We start from the raw sequence: 12,827 nt of genomic DNA, 5'->3' as shown, positions 1-12,827 counted from the left end.
GAAGGGATACTTGAGACTGGACAGTATTTGGCAAAATCCTATAGATTCAGGGAAGACTTTTTAGGAATTAGCTTCCTTTAAGACACTACATCATGCAGAGATTCACTCATCACTCAGTCATTTTACCTCAACTGCCCTGAACTCTTATACCAGGAGAATTCTGGCAAGGAGTCATTACATTCCAATGTTATTTAAAGCAGCCATGTCCTGTCCTGAACTTGTTCTTTGTAGTTTAATCAACTACTGCTTTTATAGTACAAAAAAGGTTACTATCATCATGCAGAGCTTTCTTATAATAAAGAGAAAGCAAATATGGGTACATAAAATGACAACAATAGTTTGTTGTAACTATTTAGATCCAGTAATAAAGCAATAGAAACCTTCTTGAAAACTGTGGAAGTTCCAGTGACTACATGGACACGTGCATGGTGCTTCCTTGGCACTGTCTTCTTCCAGGATGTGTTTTAAACTCTCCCAGGCTAGCCTGTAACCTGAAATTCCCCACTAGTGTTCCAGCCAAGTACTAAGCAAATCTAAATCTGCTTGGCTTTCCTTAGGTCTTCCAGACTCAGCTAGGTGATACTATCTGCTCCGATAATATCAATTTAGAATAATTTTCAATCACAGATTTACAGCAAGGTATTCATCCCTCTGAAGATGTATGTAACTGATTTGGGTTTGGACTCTCTACTTCATATTTTTTCACCTTAATTTTTAACATATGGATGAATAATGGTCAAAATATGTAAAAGACTTGGGTTTGAATTTTTATGGTGTATTTTACACTGTAATTTTAAAGATGTGGATGAATAATTTTTGAAACTCAGGACTCATTTACTACATATGCACACCTCTTGAGTTTCCTCTGAGTTCTGGACTGTAATTCAACCAGCCTCTTTCTATGACATCACTGAAACTGAAAAATAGTCAAGAAAATGTAATGGAGAATACAATGAAGAGCATCTAAGACAGTAACATGAATCCAATTCAACTCAGGTTAATGGAAAATCAGTGCTGTACAAAGAACAATCATGATCATATCACTTTTCTGTGTTATATTTCACCAGTAAGTTTTAAACGTTCTGTACAAAGATCTTTTTTGTCTTTGTTCTTTTGTTCTTTATTCTAGTTTTCACAATTAGTTTGTTTTGATCGTTCATATCATACTCATTTTATATGTGAATTGTACATTGGTTTTATTGTTTGCACTTATTAGGGTACTTAAATTTCTCTATTAGTAAAAAGAGGCAACCTGTTTTCTCAGCAATCCATGATAGTCCCTTTTTTTCCGCTTGAAAGTTATCTCATTCTAAGTCATGTGGGAAGAAAAAGCTAAGCCCCCAGCTTGCCCCAGATGGTGGATCTCAGGAGCACTTTCAAAAGTAGCTTTCCTCTCATTCACTCCCCAAACAGCATGAAAGATGAATGGATGGGAATAATGAAAACATCTATTCATATCCTCTCACTCATGATTAGGGTTTTTTGCAATGTGTTCCATTTTGTATTTATTCCAGAAAGGGATGTACATAAATATGAGTATAAAATAAATAAATAAATAAATAAATAAATAAATACCTAACTTTAAGCAATTTTCCGATTCTCCCATTGGAATCAGTTACATAATGTAACTGGATTTTGCTTATTAATTTAGCAGCCACATGGTTAACTGAGAGGCGGATCCAGCTGAATTATGTAACTAATAAAAGGGCCTTTATGGAATATGAATAAGAAGAAACACTTGACATATACTTAAATAAAGGAATTTATTTCTTTTTCCTAAAAAATCCCAAACAAAACTGGAAAACAAAACAGTGGTTTGATCTAGATACAGCAGCACTGCAATATTATTAGACATGTACAAGAATTCAAGCAGCCAGAAAACACAGAAGCCATAGTTGTCAGTAACAACCTCAAAATAAAAATGGTTTTCATTCAACAATTAAAAAAAACCTCCCTGAATATTAAAACAAAATGAAAAAAAAATCCTTTGGATACTAGAATTATTATTATTATTTTACAATACCAACAGCCACTAATTTTTCTATTTGAGAACATTTGTTTCCACTTATTATAAATGTATAATCTGTTGATTAAATTATGAAAAAATGTGAGAAGCAAAGTTTATTTTGTTTATTTTGCAGACTACAATATGACAAGTGCTTTAAAATATTTACTTCTGAATATGTTTTTAAAACTGAACCCATGAAGTAGTGTGCAAATGTAATTTTTTAAAAGTTTAGTGTTAAATATACTACTAATACAGACCTCACTATTTTAATCAAGAGTCTGCTATAGTCATCTACAACTGAGTTCATGAAAATAATTAGTTACTCAGAAATGCAACTCTGGAGTAATATCCACTGCCTCTTGTAGAGATTAAAAACAAAATCGAAAACGAAACAAGGATCTCTTAAGCATCCATGGCAAGTTATGGCACAAACAGAAATAAAAACTTCTTTCTCAGACTTAGCTTTGTTTTGATCCTCAACTTATGGCACCTGTGTCACAGACATGCAGAATAATTGTTGCAATGTCCAGAGATGGAGTACCACCCTGTTTTAGATACATCTGAATGATTCAATTCTGACATGTTTATACAGGTGTTCCATCCTGGCAAAGTCAAGCTGCATGTGAAATCAGGCTGCAAGCTGTGTCTGGTTCTGCATGTGCAAAAGAGGAGAAGGAGAACCCCACACCAAGCACCCAAGAGTGTAAAAATATTGCTCTTCCAACAACACACACCCATATTTGGTAAAATATAAGGAATCTGGGACTCTTTTTGACCTCTGTTTTCTTTGAATATATGACACTGTGCTTCACCATAAAAGAGCATTCCAATGGGGAGGGAGAACCCAACCATAAGCTCCCTATCACTATTGAATTAGGAGGAAGGTACTTTCTTGCAGAGCACATAAGCTTCACTCAGAAGATCCTAAGTTCATTCCCAGCATCTCCAGTTAAAAAAAGCCAAGTAGCAGCTAGTAGTAAATAGTAGATGGAGCTCAACTATCAAACAAATATTCTGATCTTATAAAAAGTAGAATTCCTTCCCTTCAAACAGATTATCCAATTTTCCTACGCAGTGGCCAATCCAAGTGTCAATTGTACATAGAGAAGGTGAGGAAAGATCATTCACAATGGTGCACCTGCATATTAGAATTTCTTGGCAAGGGGGTCATGGAATTATATTCCTAAATAATCAGAATAAATAAAGGCAGATGAATGGATGTTATATCCCTTTCTTCATGTACTTACTGATCTTAATATTAACAATGTCACCTGATGTCAGACTTCCTACTGCTTATCCTCTTGGTTACTATAGAAAGGTTGCTATTGTACCCTTATAAGACTTGTGAAATGAAAATCCAAATGACAGCTTGGCCTCACAGAAATTCATGTTTTTGTTACTGTCTACAATTTGACTACCAAAGGGAGATACAATAAATAATTGCAAAATAATTTAATTAATTCATAGACAGATAAGCCAACTGAAAAAGTAGCATATGTTCCATGATTCTTATAAATTAGGTGAGAATTTAATCTAGATACTTGAACATTTATAAAGGGAAAATGTTTAAACAATACAAGAGTTCCAGTTTAAGGGTCTTATAGCACCCCACAAGCTATTTTGAATTTAATATATATATTTAAAAAAAGAATAAAAAACATGTTCTATACAAAGCTAAGTTGTGTTTTTATTGCTGTAATGTATCTGTCATTATTGTTAAAAAGTTGCAAATAGTGATGAAAAACACTGAAAGAAAATTCACAGCTTCTGGATGCCTTTTTAAAAAAAGACTTAAATAGCCCCCCCACCCCAACCCCAAGGTCGATCTTCTTTCTACCACCTAACTCAGTTTTGCTCTTGTTTGCTGAGACTGCCAAAAATGTGTTGAGCTTTTGCCTATTACTATCTGGAACACCATTCCAATGAAATTGCCCTAGGGAAATAGGAGACCGTTATCATAATGAAAAGGAAATGTGGAAGGAAAGTAGAGCTGGAAGAGAAAAGAGGCTATGATGTGATCTGTATTTTGACAGAAGCATATGAGAGGGCAGAAATAGCAGTGTTAATGCATGAAATACCTGCCTTCAGTGGATGACACTGTAAATACTCCTTACTGAGAGTGGTCATTGTCTGTCTTTTTCATGGATCACTCAAAATTAAAATTGCTTTTACTGTATTATCTGAAAGAAAGATGACCTGCCCTCAAGAACTTAGAAAGATTTCTGTAAACATCCCTTACTATAGAACCAGCAATTCTAAGACAACTGTCCTCTTTTAGAGGTAAATTACCTAGATCTTCATTTCAGATTAATACAGCCCATATTTTAACTGACATCAACCCCTTGCATTAGTTAATCATACATATCAGCCTACCAGAGAAAGTTGGGGCTGATGTTCCAATAAGAATTACTCATGAAGTTACACATGCAAAACTTAAGTATGGCATTGTACTTGGTCACTATCATTTTATTCGGAGTGTATGAGATATTAGAGAATTCACGTGTGCGTGTGTGAATACAAAGAGATGCACACATTTACATACCCTTTTGAAAGCTGGATATCCAGTGCTGCTGAACAGCTGAATTTTTATAAACTGGTGATGTCAAAAAGAAGCATTTATGCCCTTGATATGGGCAGCAGTATATGTCAGATCTTTCTCTCTTTTCATCTGACTTTCAGAGACTTCATAGTTTAGATTATTGATCACGCTTGACCACAAGAATGATTATGGCAGAAGTATTAAATGCTTCTAATGTCACAGGCTGCCAATGCAAATGGCTTCCTAGTGTTGAGTTCCCACCTTTCTCTTTGTGATATGATCAGGTGTCCTTGTTGTCATTGATGGGAAATACTTTATGTAGATATAGGAGGCTTTGCTACATGTTAAAATACCTGAGAGGAAGAACTCAACATGTTTCACATCAACCACTCATTTTTTGAAACATCTAAGTTTATCCTTTAAAAATTTGTCATGAGACCAAAACCTTGGAAACAGGTCCCCCGTCTTCGAAATACTATTACCTGCAGAAAACAAGCATATTCCAATCCACAGTTAATACATTTCATAAATCTTTGTTTAAACACAGCCTGTTTCCTGGGGAAGGACCCATGTCTTTCCAATTTAAAAGGACAAACAGACATTCAAAATTGATTCAGATGCCATATGAGATAAATTTCTTTCAAAATTATTGAGTATTTGAAATACTCAAAATTACTGAATATTTGAAACTGTATTTTCCTGGAAATCAAAAATACAGAACGAAGAGACATTAAACCATCTGAAATCCCACCTTTTAAAACTGATGTGGGATACAACTGTTTGTAGTATTCTGGGTATAGATGGTGAGCTTCCACTGGTGTTTATGTAATCTCCATTTCTGCAGTTTAAAGCTCTTAAATTTTCCATAAATGCACTGCAAAATATTAAAAAACAGATTATTTATGAATTACATCCCCACAAGAAATTGTACCATTCTTCCTTCTTCATAACTTAATGTTCAAAGTTTGACTCCCTCAATCAGGGAAAGAGAATCCATGCAATTCATTCACACCTTATGAACCAGAAAGTAGCCAAGATGTTTAAAGATCTTCTAACTATTACATCTTTTTCCAGATTACTGGCAAGGATACTGGTACAGGTATCTCTGAAGTTCTTAGAACAATGAAGATTGGACAGCTGAAAAATTCTATTAGGTACAGAAGCTCCCATTAAGAGCTCAGCTTCCTGATTTTGAACTCCCTTCATTTTTGCCATATCATAAACTGAAGCCAGAGCAAAAGAAGCTACATCCAAGAGAGCAGGAGTATTGGGAAGCACCAGCTGGCATACAGACTACACCAACCACACCAATTGTACTCTTGTTCTGGGATGCAGTGAATACATTAGCAAATAGATGGTTGTAGATCAGTGCAGTGGAGACTCAGGAATTGAATGGGCATTTCTGCAGATCCAAGAGCCATTTCTCCATGATCTGTGCAAGCCCGCTTAAAGGTGAAACCAACTTGAGAAACAATGAAATCTGGATAGACTCTTATTGTTTGCTTGAAAGAAGCAGCCAAGGTCGGACTTCCCATATTGAGAGCAAATGACTGTGTGCTCACTCTTTTTCTACCAATATTCCAGCCCAGAGAAGGAAAAGTGATGCGAGATTTTAAACAGAGTTTGATTTTTCAGCAACAAACATAAAAGGCTAGCTACAAAAAGTGCAAATAGCAACAATGCTGGTCCCATGACATCCTGAACTTCAGACATAGCTTTTTAGCCTCTCTAGAGACACCAAACTTTGTATGTCTAAGTTTGCATTAAATGCAAGGCTTTTAACAAAACAGAGGGAAGGGAAGACACTAGTCTGCAGTGTTGCCGTTAACCAAAAACAAACACACACAGACAGACAAAAATGAAGTTAGTTATAAAAAAAGTATCAACTGAAGCAATAGGAAAAAGGAACATATGTACAATTTTCGATATTTACAAAACCAAAACCAAAAAAACAAAAAACCCTCATTTTGAGACTGGAAGTATTGATCACTTTGTTTTTCTTTAAAAAAAAAACAACACTAAAAAGTCTTAAAACACATGGCTTTACAAGCTGCTGCTCAGAAAATATACATCCCCCAAGTCCGACTTTCATTTAAATACAAATGTACAAAATGTAAACTGAGACAATAGAGAAATTTACAAAACCTTTTCTTTAAAAATAATAAGGACAAAATTCAGTTCTAGTTAGGATGCAATTTTAAATACGTGCAAGTTGTCAGCCTCCAATTTCTATTGCAGTGTCCTACAGAGACAATGTTGAGTCATAAGACCTCAAGTGCCACCCCCAAAAACAGACCTGAGAGTAAATATCTTTGTAAAATGGGAAGCTCCCCTGGAAGGAACAGAGAGGGGAGAAAAAATCTTCCTCAGTTAGAAACTGTTGATCTTCTAGCTCAATGATGGGTGCTCGTCTCATCCTTGGTGCTTGATATGCTACCAGTGGAAGGATGCGATATGCAGGTTCTCACAAGCCAGAAAAAACTAACTGCTTCCAGTAGAGTTTGAGCTGACGTGGTTGGAATTTATGTGATGATTTAAACTGGCCTTTGAGTTTGGAGAACTCTTGGAATTGTTCTGATGCTGGAAAAATTAAAAAAAGGAAGAATAATGTGAAAAGGTTAGTTTTCCAGATCATTCTAGATTTATCTCCCTACAATTCCCAGGAGATATACTGTAGCTATTTGCCTGTGATACTCTGGAATACATCTGTCCATTTGATTAATATCAAAAAGGATATTGCACACTTTTAACTATATTTCCATTTAAAAGGGTTTCTCATCCTCAACTCTCCTTAGGCCACTGGATCCTGGGAAGATTTCTGTTTGTGTCAGCTGGACCTCCTGAGGTACCTGCAATTTTTTTTTCTTTTTAAAGGTCCTTTAGTTAAAAATATATAAAAAAGAATCTGGCATGCTGCATCATCTTTATTTACAAGAATACCTCTAGACCTCATATACTGTACAGTAAGCCTCATTGGCATTCACAGAACCTGTAAATGGTGGCCATCTGCAGACCAGTGCTTGGCTTGCAGGTCTGCCTACTTGTCCTAGCTAGACAAGCTTCCTAATGTGTCTTCTAGTACCTGAATGTTTTATGATTAGCTATGTCCACCTCAATAACCATTTATGAACAGGTAACCCCTTCGCCTTCCAAGTATAAGGGATTCCTTACACCAGCCTCAGGTAATCAGTTTCATTTCTTAATCAACAGTAATTATATATCAGGGCATGAGGCCTGAAGACAAAAAGGTGTTTGTTTTAGTTTCTGAACTCTCTTTCACCACAGACTTGCCCCAGTCCATGGCTGAGTGTCTTCTGAAAGCAGTGGAAGACCTGCTGGCTTCTGTGCTCAAAATCAAGTCAAGGAAGACTGGATGAGTATCAGTGAATTTTATTAAACTGTTTTTTTTTTAGTGGTTTCCTTTTTCCCTAGATTCCAAGAGAGATGAAGTGTAATTTTAACAAACAGCACACAGAATGCCTTGAGTAACACTCACTCAAAACAACTATAACACTTCCTATTGCAAATATTTTTGGCTTCCCTTTGTGTCATCCAAGCTTTCATTCCATGAAAAGTGCCTCACTTTTCTCTAAACTATTTTCCAAATTTTGCCTCTTTGCTGTACATCTTCACTTTCCCAAATATAGATCTAGGCATGGACAAATCTCTATATTGGATGTTTAAAAAAATTTTCTTTTAGTTTTCCAGTTGTACATTTGATCTGTTGTTTCCTCATCAGTTTAGATTTTCTCAAATGTTCCCATGAACAGTTAAACAGTTCAGTTCAGTTCAACTTTATTGATTTAGTCTATTGACCATATCAAGTATAAAGGGAATAAGATAAAATAAATGCCATTATAAACATACAAGTAAGAATTAATAAAAATATAAATATAACTAAAACTATAATACAACTTCATTAAACCATCACCCCTGGAGTCAACACCAATCTTCTCTAAATAATCTGCCCTCTTTATAACTGCCTTTGATATAAAGAGTGCAGTCTTACTGGTGATACGGAGGTTCTTGCCCTGTAAAAAGTAGGAAAGTTTCTTCTGGCCGCTCCAGTATTTTTTATTTTTTAAATATAAATCTAAATGGTCAGTCCTCTCTACTGAATATAATTTACAATCAAACAGGATGTGTGCAGTATCTTCAATAGCTGGGGCGCCACAAATACAGTGTCTTTCTTCATGTGGGACTCCTTGAAATCTCCCATATATTACCATAGAGTCTAACTGGTCGAAATGAGCTCTGGTGAAAGCTCTTCTAAGATATTGGGGTAAAGGAGTTGTTAGATACTTTTTTAATTGGAAGACTGATTTGTGTTGGACCAGCCACTTCAAGGACTTGAGATGTTTAAGGTGTGCTATATCCTCTTGGGCAGCCACATCCAAAACCCTTTGTTTAAAACTTTTTTTGGCCTTCAGGTCTGATTGTACTGGGAAATGGGTTGAAAAACCATATTGGGAAATTGTATTGGTAAGTCAGGCTGCCCAAGCACGAGGAGGCTTATTGTGCAACTGTTCTTCAAAACAAAGCTTTGGTAATCTTTCTGAGTCCATAGATAGGCTCTTCAGCCAGTAATTGAATACTTTTGTTACCAAATGACTTTGTATGGGGGGAATGCCTAACTCTGCTCTTACAGCTTGGGTTGGGGTAGACTTATCCACCCCCAAAGTACATTTCAGAAATGAAGACGGTATCTGTTCAAACAAAGGGACATGAACAGTTAAACAGCTAAACATGTTTATGCACATTTCTCCTAACAGATATAGGAGAAATTCTGCCTATTGTATACACATGATAGCATACACTCCTCCCTCTTCCACAGATCTTCAATGGGAGGAAAGGACAAGGCTCAGCTAATTCCTTTTTTGATACCTGGGAAAAATAATGGGGAAAGAGCACCAAACAGAAGAGGATTAACAGTGCAAGGGTGCCAATGAATGCATTGTTGACAATGCTGATTCTAGAGAAAAGGTCCTTGGGGTTCAGATGAACTATAATTCAACAGCTTTCTTTCAGTTTAGCTGCTCATTTCAGGTACCAGTTGATACATCAGAAAAACAAATATGAGTCTGTAACAATTCCTTTGAACCTTGTGTGGTGTGTTCTAGATACACCGGATTACAATTCCTGTAATTCACATCATACTACCTGGGGATTATGAGTAGCTGCAATCCAGCATGATTTGAGGATACCAGCCTGGCAAAAGCTTGTTTTCATCCATCACTGGCCTACAGTGGTGGATGCTATATACCATCAAAACATGTGGACCTTTTGGAATCTTGATAAAGACTATTGAATGTTTATTCCATTAATCTATTTGCATTAAGAAAGGCTTAGAAACTCTCACCTGACGTTTAAATATTCGATGCAGCAATCCTTTCTTCGGTGGCTCTGGAGGGTAGTTTTTGTTAAGGTCCGGTGAGATAGTACCATTTGGTCCAAACACGTTTAGTTCTTTAAAACATTCTGTTTCTATCATCTAAGCAAGATGAAAGGGAAAAATTATTTATTGGGCCCCACAATGCAATGCCTAGGGAACCCAAGAAAAATGCAGCCTTATTGCACAGAATGCCTCGTTCATAAAGACTCAATAGGCTGAATCCAGCTAGAAGGAGGATACAGTGACTGGCTGCTCATTGGAAGAGCATCCGAAGTCAAGTTAGGGCTAGTACAGAGGTAGGCAACCCACACTCCAGATGCTACAACTTCCTGCACCTAAGAGTTGTTCAGCATAACATTTGGAGTGCCACAGGTGGCCTACCTCTAGATTACCTACCTTTCCCTGAGGCTCTATTGCTAAGCATCATTCCCCAATTCTTTTATGATATTGAGTCTTGTGGCACCTTAAAGCCTAATAAAGGTTTGAGTGCATAAGCTTTGATGCATTACAGACCTTTTCATCAGTTGCATAAGAGTATTGTTGATAAACACAGGACCTTAATTAATGAATTAAGACTGGTTCTGCATGGCAAAAGTTGTGACTTGCTAGATAAATGAGAGATCACAGGTTCTTATTAAACAATGGCAAGCTTGGTCTTTGGCCATCTGCTGAGAGGTATAATTATGTAGTGGAAACATTCTGTACATTGGAAGCTGATAGCATCTTTCTTTAAAACCATGGCTTTTCTCCTTCTCTCTGTAGCATCAGAACCTATTACAATGAGAAAGTCACAGTCTGCACACTCTGGCTGCACACTCTCTCAGACTAAGAAAGAATGGCTGGTCATTGTAGGAGACCAAAGCAGGAGCCTGCCAGAACTGTCCTTTTCATTATTTCTCAGTCTGTAACTCAGACAGCAGTACTGTGGAGGCACCCCTTCTAAAACTGTACTCTTTTTTCCTCCGTGTGACACAACACATTGCTGTTCAGTTTACATTATGTTTTCCTATTGCATCTATTAGTCATTCCCTGCCTGGTTGCACAATGTGTTATATATGACGGTTTCTGTAGTTTTAGGAAAAACCTTACAAACATGTCTATGTTTGTGTCAAACTGATGGCAACAAAGATTTACATAACTGCAGTGGTGCATGTTCTAGTGGATTTACTCAAACCCATTTCTTCTTTACAAACCCTCTATACAGAAAAACAATTAAGGAAAAATAGATGTTACGGCTGTGATGCTAATTACAGCCCTCTGAAAGCCTATCAAGAATTGTCATTGTTCTAGAGATAGGTTAGTTGTCTTGCTATATTTATTAGCTTCTCTTGTATATCAACAAATCAATATATTACAGAAGAAATTGCTCCCATGCAATGGAAAATGAGGAGAAACTGTTTACTGTTGAATCCTGAATTACAACAGAAAGTAGTATTAAATCTAATAAAACTCCTGAAAGCATAACTATTTCCTGAAAAGGGCAATTATACAAGTTCCTATTGATTATCATACATCTTATTATTTAACTACTTATAGAAAAAACATCTCAAAGATGCTGTGGTGAACAAAGTTATGTGCTCATAATAATTTGGTTAATGTACATGATGCTGTTCCAATAGAAGAGGACATCGACATCGACATAACGTAATGCTAATCAGTTAGAATTACTTGCAGCCTTAGAAGCAGCTTTAAACCACAGGACTTGCCACAGAGATCCAAGAAAACATAAGGCAGACAATCATACCACAAACCGGAAGAACACACAAGCAGAACCAACTCAAAGCAGAGGACAGAGCAGCCCTCAAAAACCTAAAGAAGGACCAAACCATCACCATCCTCCTTACAGACAGAACCATGGTTATCACAGAATGAACACAATACATACAAAAAGTCAAAGAACTACTGGAGAACAAAGAAACCTACATCTTAGTAAACACCAACCCAATACAGAAAGTGGACAACCTGATCAAGAGAAACTTAACCAAGAAAGGTCAAATCACAAACGAAGAACAGTGGTGGATGAAAAGCAGTGGACCCGCCTTGCCACACTTCTATGGATGCCCAAAAATACACAGACTCGACATACCTCTTCGTCCAATTGTATCATTACAGGACCCCAACATACAACATAGCCAAAGGACTTACAAAAAAGCTTGGACATGTCATAGAGGGGAGCAAATATTCCATCACCTCCCTGCTACATTTTCTGAATGCCTCCAGAAAATCGAAGACTTAAAAATCGAAGATGAAATTATGGTTTCATCCAATGTCACAGCACTCTTTATGTCCATAGATCTAGAACTAGCAAATGAATCCATGGCAACAATACTACACAATATACCCAACCTAGCCAAATAGACTAAGATTGAAATACACAGAATCCTGGACCTCATCAAGCTCTGCCTTACTACCTACTTTCAATTTGATGGACAAATATACCAACAAATCAGAGGAACTCCCATGGGATTACCACTTTCAGGACAGACACTGTAATGCAGCACCTAGAAACTATAGCATTCCCAGACATACAACCAAAATTATGGATCTGGTATGTAGATGACACCTTCATCATAATAAAAAAGGAACAACTAGAGAAGACACATGAAACAACCAACAACATCTTCAAAGGAATAAAATTCACAAGGGAAGAAGAAAACAACAACACACTACCCTTCCTGGATATCCTCATCAGCAGAGGAAACCACAGCAAATTAGAAACAAAAGTCTATCAAAAAACAACCCATACTAACCAAGTGCTCCATTACCAAAGTAACAACCCAACCTCCCACAAGAACATTATCCAGACGAGTACAAATGCACTGCAGCAACCCAGAACACCAGAAAAAGGAAATGGACCACCTATACAATATCTTCCAACAAAATGGATA

The 12,827-nt window shown here is 36.7% G+C and overlaps 1 protein-coding gene across 3 annotated transcripts in view; it reads right to left on the bottom strand.

Annotated features, from left to right (window-relative positions):
- Positions 1-206: 206 nt before the first annotated feature.
- GRK5 (G protein-coupled receptor kinase 5) overlaps positions 207-12,827 on the bottom strand; it is a 172,500-nt gene continuing 159,879 nt past the window's right edge. Inside the window, exons 15-17 of one of the 3 annotated variants that reach the window (XR_015794345.1) lie at positions 9,907-10,038; positions 6,844-7,127; positions 208-5,421 (exon numbers count right to left, since the gene is read on the bottom strand). Coding sequence is in view for 2 of the 3 variants with exons in the window: in XM_088131855.1 (XP_087987981.1) it covers positions 7,029-7,127; positions 9,907-10,038 (231 nt within the window). In the remaining variant the exon portion in view is untranslated. Of the gene's footprint in view, positions 7,128-9,906; positions 10,039-12,827 lie in introns of all 3 variants that reach the window. The other 2 variants (XM_088131855.1, XM_088131854.1) reach the window with 2 other exon arrangements.

Source organism: Python bivittatus, unplaced genomic scaffold, assembly GCF_059951505.1.
Source record: "Python bivittatus isolate LINGU-HERP-01145 unplaced genomic scaffold, Pbiv_v1 ctg000980_np1212, whole genome shotgun sequence".
NCBI lineage: Eukaryota > Metazoa > Chordata > Lepidosauria > Squamata > Pythonidae > Python > Python bivittatus.
This window is presented reverse-complemented; position numbering and strand designations above follow the sequence as displayed.